The sequence below is a fragment of the Heloderma suspectum genome, chromosome 6 (genome assembly GCF_057233095.1).
Source record: "Heloderma suspectum isolate Gila_16-S chromosome 6, 16-S_ref, whole genome shotgun sequence".
Taxonomy (NCBI): Eukaryota; Metazoa; Chordata; class Lepidosauria; order Squamata; family Helodermatidae; genus Heloderma; species Heloderma suspectum.
This window is the reverse complement of record NC_139463.1, coordinates 82,777,980-82,791,970: the sequence shown is the minus strand read 5'-3', so window position 1 is coordinate 82,791,970 and position 13,991 is coordinate 82,777,980. Positions and strand designations below refer to the sequence as shown.

Sequence of the window (13,991 nt, the reverse complement as noted above, 5' to 3'; positions counted from 1 at the left end):
AAAGGAAGGAAGGAAGAAAGAAAGAAAGAAAGAAAGAAAGAAAGAAAGAAAGAAAGAAAGAAAGAAGAAAACACTGGGTGGTGTACCCCCTGCCCCACACAAGCCTTCCAGAAAAGACATGAAATAAAGAAAACACATACTTTCCAAATGTATAGATTCATTCATTTTTAAATAGCCCACTGCATCCCAAAGACTAAGATCATTACAAAAAACATGAATGCAGGTGATCCTGGCTCTGCAACAAATCAGTTTTCCAATGGATAATGCATTGTAATTTTCATTCCTCACCACTAGTCACATTATTTTCTAGTCACATTATTAAGAATGGCATCCTTCAGGTTGTTCCGCTGAATGGCTCTTTACATATACAGTTTTAGAGCCCTGCTAATTAGCTCTTCCCCCCCCCCAAAAAAAATGTTAATTAAAAAGGGTGAGAACTAGAAGTGTTCACTATGGCTCTGTATGATGAAGACAATGGAGTGCTCCTGTCCTTTTAGAAAGCAAAAGTTTTCTCGCAAGTTTGCTAATTGTCTTTTTCATCTCTGTATTACGCAAAGTGAAAATCATCGAGTTCAGCATTGGTGTCAAAATGGTGTAGGAAATTGAAGCAATCTTATCTCCTGGAAATACCTTGAAAGGCCGGTCATAAACAAACATCCCTGGAACAAAATTTAAACTCATCACCAGGACCTGCACGGCACAGGTGGAAATAGCTTTGTGTTTCCCTTTGGTGACATGATGTGTTCTAATCTTCACCAAGATGACAGTGTATGACACAAGTAAAGAAAAGAAGATTAATGTTAGGAGTAGCCCACTGTTACAAACCATCAGCAGCTCCGGGATGTATGTGTTGATACATGCCAGTCTGATGAGCTGGGGGATGTCACAGTAGAAATTATCCAGAATGTTGGAGTCACAGAAGGGCAGCTGAATAAGAATTCCAATCTGGACAATGGAGTGAGCAAAACCACCCAACCATGCTCCTGCCACCAAACCTATGCAAACGCCTCGGTTCATAATGATTGAGTATTGCAGTGGCTTGTAAATAGCTATGAATCTGTCAACAGCCATCACAACAAGTAAGAAGACCACTGCACCTCCTGTTAAATGGATGAAGAAGATCTGTGTGATGCACCAGTTGTAGGAGATGGTGTGAGTATGGGAGAAGAGATCCCACAGCATTTTGAGTGATGTGACTGATGATTCACTGATGTCTATGACTGCCAAGTTAGCTAGCAGAAAGTACATGGGTGTGTGGAGATTTGGTGTGATTATCACAGTGATTATAATGGTAAGGTTTCCGACCCAGGTTGTGCTGTAGATGGTGAGGAAAAGGAAGAAGAGAAGGGTCTCTACTCTGGGATTCTGAGAGAGGCCCAGGAGGATAAGTTCTGTCACTGCCGTGCTGTTCTTCTCCATTGAAACATCTTGTTGAAGACTAAGAAGAAGGACTTTTCCAGGAATCACTAAGGAACATTAAAAGTTATGTTACCAAATCCCTCCCCCCCAAAAAACCACTCACCTATTCACGATTATGAATATTATGTTTTAAAAGATATGCCCTCACCCTGGGGCCAGCTTGTCTGGCTGAAAGGGGGGGCATTGCAGGCGGGTGGGGTGACAAGACATAAGGGCCTCTGATTGGTGCACCCCAGTGGCACCACCATGCAGGGAGGGGCAGGCTGAACTGCTTTAAACTCAGCTCCCCCTCCCAATCTCAGCTCTCTGGCTTGACGCAGCTCCCTCCCACCCTCCCCTAAGCAGTGTGGGTTTCTTACTGGTTGCCCTTTGGGAGCCATGTAGGAACTTTTTGGCTCACAGTTCGATTGGCCTATTACTGTGCATCTTTTTTGCCTACGTCACACTGTTTTGCGGGTCGAGTGTGTCCTGTAAAGGAATATGGTCTTTATCATCGGTCACATTCCAGTTGGCAGCTAGGACAGGCAAAAACAGGAAAGTAGGGATGGTGTGCATGCAGAGGCAACTTATGGTGACAGGTGATGCCTGAGGGCCCCCAAACGTGTTGTGCAGCTCAGCGGGGGGATAAGGGTTGCCTGGGAGACCAACCCTACTCACTCACCCAGGTGTTGTGCGGCACCGGGTTGGGGGTGACACCGGAAGGTCTACCTCCCCCAGAAGGGGCAGTCCGGAGGGATGGCGAGATCACCGCCACCCCTCAGGCTGGGTGTGTTTTCACCCAAGAAGTGCCAGCTAGCCACTGACACAGTTAGATGCCCATCCTAGTTACCCCTTTGCAGCTATTTCAATAAATGTGGCCCAATTTTCAACCCAAGCTTGTTGTCTGCGTCTTCTTTAACCCATCTCCGCTCGCAAATTCTGAAACCAATTGTAATATATGTTGTAGAAAATGCTGGGCACCATGCAGAGACAATTGGGAAAATTTAAGTCAAGTGAATTCTACTGGACTTCATAAAATATCACATTATATTGATAGCAAAGATGTTCACGAAAATGGTTCCACCTTTTTGCACAATTCAAAAATAGGTAATATGGGCTTCTGTTAAATCATATATTGGATAACTGAGAACATATTATTGTGGCTTGTAGAAGTCACAGGTACAGTGCATGTTCTTAGGTTCTTCCTGTAATATAAAATATTCTAAATTACTTCACTATTGAAAATGTTGCTGAATATCCTGAACATGTTGCCAAATCTTCAGCTGCTGCTACTGCTGCTGCTGCTACTCCTAGGTAGATTATTACTGTTTGTACTTCTCCTATAATATTATTTTTTTAATATTACAGGAGCAGTAATATATATATATATATATATATATATATATATATATATATATGTATATGAAAGATAGGTTCCAGGATTATTTATTGTAAAGGAGTGCTATCCTGTTGCACCAATTCTGTGTCTGAATGTATAAATACTGATTAGTTGACCCACACATACTCAATTCTAACTATTATACTTTGTGTACAGTATATATATAATACATATTGTTTATGATTTGCAAGGAGTCATTCTCTTTCATGGTTTCCTGATTCTTCATTCCAAACATTGCTAGTATGTTACTCTGCATGTAGTAGAAAAATGCACCCACAAACATGCATTAACCAGTATCTCTGCTACTCTATTACATTCAGTCTTATCTTTATAAAAATCATAAAAAGGATTGATGTTAAACACTTTGTGACTACAATATTTAGCATTGAACAGGTATAGCTAACTATGTGGGAAACTTTTGAACCAGCCTTAATTTCAATATACTTTTTTATCCAGTGATATTCACATGATTGAAGCAATTTCCAATTTGATTATGAAAGTCCAGTCCAACCCACACAGAATTCTTTTCATCCCAGAGAAGCACCAATGTTTCTGTTTGGTGAACATACATGTTCCGATAAATAGTGCATGCCACTGCAAATGGAATGTCAATCAAACCACCATTATGTATTACATTTTTATTTAATGCTACCTTTTAACATCATCAGGAACAGGTAGAGATGGAACATCAGTAATCTTGGTATCAGAGAATAGGAAAGAGATCAGGTCCCATTTATTTATGTTCTCCCTTCCTGAAGCAGATGAATTCCAGTTGCTGGACTTTGTAGTCTATTATTCTGAGATCTCTCAATCCCTTGCTTATTTTCTTTGTTCAGGCATATTAGCTTTCAGTAGTTCTTCTTTTCAGATCGCGAGCAGAAAGATAGCAGAGTAATTGCACAGCATAATTTAAAAACAGCAGCAATGAAAGTATGACTCTATCCCTGCAACACCAAAATTTGCATCTAAAACAGTTATCATTGTCTCCTAATAATTAAAAGGGAGGGGGACAACTTGTATAAAAAGGAAGCATGAAGAGTCAGCACTATTCATGTGTTTGCAAATAATGGGGATATTACGAATTAACTGGTGAGATTTCTCGTAAACTGAAGAAGGTTGGTGAAGAAGCTAGGGAACCAAAACACAGAGGAGATCATTAAAGTGCTTGGCAATTGCGCATAAAGACATTTAATAGAGGAGGGATAGCCAGTTCTGTGATACCAGCCAGGTCAGGGGGCAGAGCCCAAATAAAATGTTCTGTTAATTTAAGGTATATAGATATTATATGTGTTTGCAAGCCTGTTGCATTCACACATTATGTTAAACCAACACAGATCAAGCCCAAACCATGCTAGATCCACTTATAACAGCTTTATTTTTGGCATAAGCTTTCATGGTGTAGAGCCTGTTTTATCAGACACAAAAATAATTATGCCTAATAGGTACGTACATATAAATAAGGACATAGAAAGAAAATGTTTGTACAGAGTGGGTTGGGTTGGATCCAGGAACTGTGTTCCATTGATGGGTGGGCTCAGCTCATAGAACATCATGACTGATCACAGAGCACCAATTCCCTGGCTCCTCGGAGTTTGGACTAACATGGTGACAATACACCAACAGGGCGCTGTGGGTGAGAGCCTAAGAGTGGCAGTGTGAGGAGAGAGACTGACCAAAGCACCTGACCTGGTGACTCGAAGTAGGATCATGAGGCGGTCAAAAAGGCCTCAGGTCCTCACAGCCCCCCAACTCCGAGCTCAGTGGTATTTGAATAAGGAATGTTAAGAGACATCTTTTTTTGCAGGAGACCAAAATAATGCCCCCCCCCCCGGGTCCAAAACATGAGTTACTAACAGACCCTCATTCTAGAGAAGGTTCAGCTCTCTTGCCTTGGGAGGGAAATCCATTTTGGCTTTTGAAACAACAGAATCAGACAGAAGCGGCCCAATTCTGCTTGCACTTCAAGCTTCATCCAAACTGATGCAATCCCTGACATGGATAAACAATACAAAGAAGTGCCCTCACCCCGCGCCCGGCTTGCCTGGCTGCGGGGGGGGGGCTGTTGCGGGTGGCGGGGGGAAGATGGGACAAGGGCGAAGGCCATTGGCCTTCACCCCTGGGGTCTCCAAGGGGTGGGTCTAGCCAGCCACTATTTAGGCCGCGCTGCCCCGCAGCATCCTTATTCCGGCTGTTCCAGCTGGAATTTTTGAGCCCTTTTCAAGCAGCAGCACATTGGCAGTGTCCTCCCCCTTGATCTCTGTGGCAGCGGCAGCGGCAACCCCAGGGACGAGGCGGCAACTTGGCGGCGGCAACTCCGGGGACGAGGAGGTGGCGGCAAGGCGGCAACGCCAGGGACAAGGCAGCGGCGTGGCGGTGCCTTCGGGAGGAGGCGGCTGCTTAGCGGTGCGGCGGCGGCGCAGCAGCGGCATTCCCTATCGAGGCAGCTATCGAGCTGCATCGTTTGCTCCCCTTCCCTGGCACAAGTGAGAGGCTTTTCTCATTTCCCTTCCCCTTTCTTTGTGCTCCCCGCCCTGGCATTCCAGGGACAAGGCAGCTATCGAGCTACGTGGTTTGCACCCCTTCCCTTCCCCAGCACAAGCGAGAGGCTTTTCTCCCTTCCCTCCCCCTTTCTTTGGTGCTCCCCACCCTGGTTTCCGCGGCATTTCTCCCTCCCCCCCCCCGCAGCTGATTTCAGGAGGGGAGAGTCTCCTGATTTGCCCCTTTCTTGCTCCATAACACCTTACAGTTGCGTGTGTTTGTGGGCTTGGGGGGGTCTCCGTTGGCTTCCCAGCGCTTTTGGGGAAGCTGTTTTTTAGGTGAGGGAAGGGAAAGGGTTCTGGTGCCTGGGCTTACCTTCTCCTTTTCACCTCCGTGGCCGTTTATCTGCAGCTGCCTTGAGATTTTCTAGGGATGGGGGAGAATTTCTACCCGAAACTTCGGGGGGCCGAGTGCCAACGTATTCGGCCACCTGAAGTAGTTTCGGGGAGAAATTCTCCGCACCCCCTGCACCCCACCTCCCCCCAGGATGGGACTTACCTTTCCTGAATGTCCCTCCCGGCGGCGGGTCCCGGCGGCGGTTCGGCAGGTCTTCGTCAGGGGCGGGGGTGGCAGCCGATCTTTCGACCGGCTGCCGCCACCGCCATTCCAAGAAAAGTTAAAAAAAAAAACGCCCCCGTGATAGGCTACATGACGATTAACATAGCCTATCACGGCTAGATTTGCAAAGTCAGCCATGATAGGCTACGTAAATCGTCACGTAGCCTATCACGGGTGACTTAAAAAAAAAAAAAAAAGCACGTATGGCTAATGGCAGCCCCTATAGGGAGCTGCCATTCGTGTTCCTTATTTGGTCGCTGTAGTCTCCGTAAAGATTTACGTAGACTACAGCGACCAAATAAGGAACGCGAATGGCGGCTCCCTATGGGGGCCGCCATTTGCGTATGCGCCTTTTTTTTTTTTTAAGTCACCCGTGATAGGCTACGTGACGATTAACGTAGCCTATCACGGCTGACTTTGCAGATCTTGCCATGATAGGCTACGTAAATCGTCACGTAGCCTATCATGGGTGACTTTAAAAAAAAAAAAGCACGTACGGCTAATGGCGGCCCCCATAGGGAGCTGCCATTCGTGTTCCTTACTTGGTCGCTGTAGTCTACGTAAAGATTTACGTAGACTTCAGCGACCAAATAAGGAACGCGAATGGTGGCTCCCTATGGGGGCCGCCATTTGCGTATGCGCTTTTTTTTTTTTTAAAGTCACCCGTGATAGGCTACGTGATGATTAACGTAGCCTATCATGGCTGACTTTGCAGATCTTGCCGTGATAGGCTACGTAAATCGTCACGTAGCCTATCACAGGGGCGTTTTTTTTTTTTTTTAACTTTTTATTTCGCGGCCGGGCGAGGCGAGGTGCCTCCTCCCCAGCCTGAATTTCAGCCAGGCGAGGTGGGAAGCCTCCCCCCCGGCCTGAATTTCGGGGGGAGCAGTGAAGCGCCTCCCCCCCACCACGAAGCAAGCTGCGAGACCAGGTAAGTGGCTTTTGTGCACCCCTAAGATTTTCCCTGGCTTTCTTTTGCACTCTGCTGCCCCCTAGTGGCCTGTTGTGCCTTCAACCCCCCCCTTTGCTTCATAGAGGTGGAAAGGGGGAGGGAGGAGAAAATAAATAAATAAATAAATAAGAAAAAGGGGGGAGCAGTTGTTTAAGGGGGGCTCAGGTAAGGCTAAAGGCTTCACCTGGAAAGTATAGGGTGCGATTTAATATAAAGAATAACAGTAACGAAAGACAAAGCAAACAAATAAACAAATTAATTTACATGCAATTTATAGTACAGTATTATTACCAATAAATAAATATATAAGAATTATAGAAAGAGAAATTGGAAACATACCAAATATATCCATAGGTAAGCGCATTTCATTCAGGGTTCCATCCTAAAACCGGTTGGCAGATCTCCCAACACACAGTGATGCCACCCAAGAAGGGTTTGGGGGGGGGAAGGCAAGGGCAAAGCCGCTTGCCCCCCAGCTAAAGCCCCCTGCCCCCCAGCTAAGCGCCACTTCCATAGGGCCGACTCTTCCTCATCCGACGATGAGGATCAAGACTTGGCCCTCATTCTGGCCAGACTGGAGGCTGCTGAGCAGGACTTAGGGATCCCTGCATTCATCACCCCTGCCAGGCGGGCTCCCCAGACTTCAAGGGTTACTAGAGGGCAAGCTTGCAAGGATCTATTGATATCTATTTCAGAGAGGCTGGCAGCAATCGAGGCTTCCAAGGAGGTCGTCACCGTCACTGGGCAAACAGCATCTGCACCAGCCCCAGCGCTTGCATGCTCATCTTCGAAGCAGCCCCCTCCGGTGCAAGGGTCGCCGGCACCCGTCTCTCTGGCTCCTGCAGTTTTAGACCGCAGCCAGATCCCTGACATGGCAAACAACCTTTGTTCAGGTGAGGTTTCAGTCCCTGGGGGGTCCGTGCCAAAGACTGGCTGTAACCAGTTCCCGTGATACGGGTGGTTCCCCTTTTCAGCGGGGATGAATTGGCCTTTTCACTCCCCAGTAGGGGGCATCCCAGGGTTCCCTCACCATGGTGTACCACCCCACCACTTCAGCTCAGGTTACACACTCCCGGCACTAAGCCATGCCACACCGGGTGGGGCCGCCATTACAATGGGCATCCCTGCATCTGCCCAATCCCAGGGGCCCCCCGGCCCTGCTCCAAACCTCTCAGGTGGGGTTTACGGGGGGGGAGCACCCGCGGCCCCTCCGGCTGCTGAGCCTTCTTCGGCCATGGCTGCCTGCGCAGCTGTGTGGCAAGGCCCCGTAGGTGAGAGCTCCGAGGAGCTTGGGGTGGGCAGCAATGACCCTTATGCTCAGGTAGAGAATAGGGCAATCCCGACCGGGGGTACATCCACTCCCCTGGGATATCACCTATTGCCAGCAACAAAAGAGAAAATACTCCGGGGAGAATTTGTTGACATCTTCTCCCTGTTATTCCATGAGTCTGAAACAAAGGAAGGGGAGAAATCTGGCAATAGGGATCAGGAGAGGGTCAGGCGTAAGAAGGTGTCACGCACGTGGGCAAATTGGCTGCCTGGCTTTTTAATATATATGGGTGTCATTCAGCAAAAGCACCCAGAGCGTGGTTGGGTCCTCACTAAGTATTTGGATATTATATATAGGGCCTACACCGAATACGAGGGCGGAGCCTGGCTGGCCTATGACGAATCCTTCCGTATGCGGGCGGCATTTGACCCCCCGTTGCGCTGGGACACCAAAGATCAGGATCTTTGGCCGCAGTTTATGACCCCTGCCAGGCCGGGTTTTGGTGAGCGATCTGATAGTGGGCACATATTAGCTAAGCTGACGCCCGCCTCAGCCCCTAAGGCTGGGGTGGGACAGCTGGTTCAACACCGCGCTCTCTGTTGGGAGTTTAGTTCCAAGGGCGTCTGCTTTAAAAACCCATGCAGATTTCGCTACGCGTGCTCCATTTGCGGGGGACAACACGCCTTCATTGGCTGCCCAAAGGCCAAAGGTCAGCGGGGCCCAAATTGTGAATGGCAGTTCAGTTCCTTTTGGAATGGGCTCTGATTGATAAAACCGGGTCCCATAGCATCGTGCACTACCTCGACGATTTCCTATTTGCAGGTCCATCTAGCACCCCCCAGTGCGCACGGCTAATGCAGGAATTTTCCGCCCTCACAAATGAGCTGGGTGTACCTTTGGCAGAGGAAAAAACCGAGGACCCTTCCCCCACTATTAAATTTTTGGGCATACAACTGGACTCCGTGAATCAGTTGTGTAGGCTCCTGGCAGACAAATTACAGGCCCTGAAGGATAGGATACAGCACATGCTTCATTCTAAGAAAGTCACGCTGTTGGCATTGCAGGAAGTTGTTGGGCATCTTAATTTCGCCTGTCGGGTAGTTGCCCCCATCAGGGCCTTCCTTAGATGCCTTTGTACCACCATGCGGGGCCTGCGCTTGCCGCACCATCGCATTCGGGTATCATCAGCCATGAAAGATGATCTTTTTGTGTGGCTGTATTTCCTTAACGCATTCAATGGCATTTCCTTCTGGAGGAAGGAGTTGCTATTGGAAGCAGAACTTCAGATACATTCAGATTCATCTGGTGCCCTAGGCTTTGGGGTTGTGTTTCGCGATCGATGGTGCCACGCACGTTGGCCGGCTGAGTGGTTAGCCCTAGGCATCGGAAGGGACCTTACTTTCTTAGACCTCTTTCCGATATATGTTGCCGCGCACCTGTGGGCAGCCCAGCTTGCTAATTCTGTCGTGCATTTTTGGTGTGACAACCAAGCCACTGTCCAGGTCATTAATTCTTTGTCAGTAGGGTCATGTCCTTGCTTCGGGCTTTCACTCTGCAGTGCCTGCGTTTTAATATTTTATTCCGTGCACGACACATTCCTGGCATGGATAATGCCTTAGCCGATGCATTGTCATGAAACCAGGTGCAACGTTTCCGAGAACTGGCCCCCTGGGTGCGGGCTATTCCGGACACCATGCCAGCCGCTCTGTGGGAAGTTGGCTGGAAGAGGCAGAACAGGCCATCCTGCAGTCCTTAGCCCCCAGCACGAGAGCGGCTTACGCCAGGTCAGGTAGGGAATTCTTTTCATTCCGGGTGGCTGCGCATCTTCCACAGTGCTGGCCAATACTGGTCAATCACCTACTGCAGTTTTGCGTGCATGCCCACAGGCGGGGCCTAGCGGCCCGGACCATCGGGGGTAGGCTTGCTGCACTTGCCTTCTGGTCTAAGATGAAGGGTGTAGCAGATAACACCATGGACTTCCGGGTCCAGCGGATACTTCAAGGCTGGTCCAGGGGGTCCCCAGTGCCTCCTGACCCTAGACACCGTCTGTCACCAGACATATTGCTGGGCTTGTGGGATCTGTGGCCTTCCTTGTGCAAATCCCCTCAAGAAGCCTTGTTATTTCATGCTGCAGCTCTTACAGCATTCTTTGGGGCATTCCGGATATCGGAGTTGGTGGTGTCCGATAAAGGCGACCTCTCTGGACTAGGGGTGCACGAAAGTCACTTACCTGGTTTCGCAGCTTGCTTCGCGGTGGGGGGGAGGCGCTTCGCTGTTCCCCCTGAAGTTCAGGCCGGGGGGGGAGGCTTCCCTCCTCGCCTGGCCGAAATTCAGGCTGGGGAGGAGGTGCCTCGCCTCGCCTGGCCGCAAAATAAAAAGTTAAAAAAAACCACGCCCCCGTGATAGGCTACGTGATGATTTACGTAGCCTATCATGGCTAGATCTGCAAAGTCAGCCATGATAGGCTACGTAAATCGTCACGTAGCCTATCACGGGTGACTTAAAAAAAAAGAAAAAAGCACGTATGCAAATGGCAGCCCCCATAGGGAGTCGCCATTCACGTTCCTTATTTGGTCGCTGTAGTCTACATAAATCTTTACATAGACTACGGCGAAAATAAGGGCAACACAAATAGCGTTACCGTTATTTTCGCCTTAGTCTGCGTAATCTTTATGTAGACTACAGCGACCAAATAAGGAACGGGAATGGCGGCTCCCTATGGGGGCCGCCATTATCCGTACTTGCTTTTCTTTTCTTTTTTTTTAAGTCACCCGTGATAGGCTATGTGACGATTTACATAGCCTATCACGGCTGACTTTGCAAATCTAGCCATGATAGGCTACGTTAATCATCACATAGCCTATCACGGGAGCATTTTTTTTTCTTTTCTTGGAATGGCAGCGGCGGCAACCGGTCAAAAGACCGGCTGCCGCTCCCGCTACGGACGAAGACCCGACGAACCGCCGGCCGGACCCGCCTCCAGGAGGGACATTCGGCAAAGGTAAGTCCCATCCCGGGGGGGATGCAGGGGGCGGGGGGGTGCGGAGAATTTCTCCCTGAAACTTGTTCGGGGGGCCGAACACGTTGGCGCTCGGCCCCCCGAAGTTTCGGGGAGAAATTCTCCGCCATCCCTACGTTATTCCAGCAAGGGCTGGTGAAGGTTCCCCCACAGATTCTAGTGTTGCACTTAGGGGGGAACGATTTAGGCCTGCTGAAAGGCAAAGCCCTGATTCTTCAAGCTTGGGAGGACTTGTGGGAGATTCGGCATCGCTGCCCGGGAATCACCATTATCTGGTCCAATGTGTTGCCTAGAGTGGTCTGGAGGGATGGCTTGGATCCTCGTGCCATGGATAAGGCCCGTAAAAAGGTCAACAGAGAGATCGGGAACTTCCTGATCAAACAGGGTGACCGGATCATCATCCACCCTGACATTTCTCCTGCTCGGGGGATACTCTACAGGGTGGATGGTGTTCATCTCACTGAACTAGGCAATGATGTCTTTTTGGCTGATCTGCAAAGGGGCATTTGGGAATGTTTACTGCGCAGGTGGGGGGAGAGCGAATAAGCAGAGGCTTGTCGCCCTCCTGTGGTGGCTCCGGGCAGGCTCTCCACTGGGGGAATGGCCAGGTGAGCATTCGTAGGCACCGTTTCAAGTGACTGGTAAGGCCCGAGGCTTCCGGCTCAGGGTTTTGTGGCCCCGGTTGGGAGATACGGCTTACCTCTGAGGCCCACCCTCCTCACCCACTCGGGTTCTGTGGCTAGAGGGGGGGTGACAGGGGAAGGTCTCCCAGCCCAGAACTGGGTATGTCCGATTGGTGGGCGAGGGCAGATGCCTCACCACAGACAACGAATGCCTCACTCCACACCTGTCATGTTGGTCTTGTTGTGGTGTGCCCGCCAGTGCTTTCTTCGCAGATTGTAATCTATCAATAAATGTGGCCCTGTTTATCCCAAATTGATTGGTGTCGTCTCGTCATTTCTCCCCTGTCCACTCGCAAGTGCCCTCACCCCGTGCCCGGCTTGCCTGGCTGTGGGAGGGGGCTGTTGTGGGTGGCGGGGGGAGGATGGGACAAGGCCAATGGCCTTCGTCCCTGGGGTCTCCAAGGGGTGGGTCTAGCCGACCACAATTTAGGCCGCGCTGCCCCGCAGCCTCCTCATTCCGGCTATTCCAGCTCCCTCCCTCCCGCCCTTTCTGCAGTGTGGGTTGTTTACTGGTCGTCCTATTTTGGGGGCCAAGTAGGAATTTTGGCTCCTAGCCGCATTGGTCAGGCTTTGGGTTTTTTTTGCCTACTTCACACTGCAGTTCCGACTTTGAGCTGCATACGTTAAGCTAGCACTCAACAATATGAACTTCCGGTCACATAGCTGCACCGGCGGCTACGGGCGGGCTCTCCACTGGGGGAGTGGCCAGGTGAGCATTCGTAGGCACCGTTTCAGGTGACTGGTAAGGCCCGAGGCTTCCGGCTCAGGGTTTTGTGGCCCCAGTTGGGAGATACGGCTTACCTTTGAGGCCAACCCTCCTCACCCACTCAGGTTCTGTGGCTCGAGGGGGGGTGACAGGGGAAGGTCTCCCAGCCCAGAACTGGGTATGTCCAATTGGTGGGCGAGGGCGGACGCCTCGCCACAGACAACAAATGCCTCACTCCACACCTGTCATGTTGGTCTTGTTGTGGTGAGCCCTTCCGGTGCTTTCTTCGCAGATTGTAATCTATCAATAAATGTGGCCCTGTTTATCCCAAATTGATTGGTGTCGTCTCGTCATTTCTCCCCTGTCCACTCACAAAAGGGTTGATAGGTCAGAGAGCACTCTATGTCCTGGTTCACACATAACACTAACCCATGATTTCCTTAAACTATGCATTGCTGAATTCTGAGTTATTGGTGGCAGCAACTGAGAGAGCGGTGAAGCAACACAATACACAAACCAAGGGTTGTGGCAGGTGAGAAACTAAACGTGGCAGTGTGAGGAGAGATACTGACCAAAGCACCTGACCTGGAGACTCAAAGTAGGACCGTGAGGTGGTCAGAAAGGAGTTCTTTCTGGCAGGGAGGGAGGAAGCAAACTCCCAGCAGTTCCTCCTTCTCTGGCGGATGAATGGCCAAGCTACAGGCTTCCCCATTTGGGACTGCATGGGAGCCCGATTCAGTCCTGGAATCTGGCAGACATCCGTTCCCTTCCAATGACCCAATGACCTTACCACTACCACCAGTTGGATTCCCCATGCCCCCTGGGCTGCCTCCACCAAAAAGCCATAAAACATGCTGGATCTCTTGTGAATACTTTTAGGTAGTGTGTGGTTTAGATTTTAGGCATGGGGTGGGTAATCCAACAAGAAAAGGGACCACACTGTTTTAAACAACCATTTACAATTTAATGGAAAATATTTCTTATTTGGAAAAAGGATTTAACAACTGAATTGTTACAGCACAAACACAACACAAAACCAGAAGAGCAGACAAGTAAGAAAATAACCAGGGAAAATGCATCCAGCTAACCAGACTAGACTGGATCCCTATTTTCTCTCAGTTGTCAGTTCTTCCCAGCAATATTGTACTGTCAGAGTTCTCACCATACCGTGCATTCATCTTCTCCCCAGCATTCAGATTTCCCTCCAAACACAGCTCTCTGATTTCCTTTCTCTTTCTGATTCTTCTCTTCTTCCAGCCTTCCTCTGCATTTTAAAAACTCATTTTGTCCTCAACTTACTATAAGTTAAGGCTAGCTAGTGCTCGTGCAACTGACCCTTACTCCAAACTCCTATTTACAGGGCCTTTGCACACATAAAACTTATTGCAGATTTGTTGCAAAGCTTAAGCCTCTTTCAAAACTAGGACCTGCTCTTCCTTCAGACTTTTCAGCACCACAAAATGTAAGC

At 49.3% G+C, this 13,991-nt stretch overlaps 1 protein-coding gene across 1 annotated transcript; it reads right to left on the bottom strand.

The window, feature by feature from the left end:
- Positions 1–450: 450 nt before the first annotated feature.
- On the bottom strand, positions 451–1,419 carry LOC146341527 (olfactory receptor 4D1-like). The gene has a single exon (XM_084807516.1). It carries the CDS (start codon positions 1,417–1,419, stop codon positions 451–453), a length of 969 nt encoding a protein of 322 aa, XP_084663642.1.
- Positions 1,420–13,991: the final 12,572 nt, after the last annotated feature.

Coding starts and splice junctions, on each gene's coding strand:
- LOC146341527 (XM_084807516.1), bottom strand. CDS start 1,419: ATGGAGAAGAACAGCACGGCAGTGACAGAACTTATCCTCCTGGGCCTC.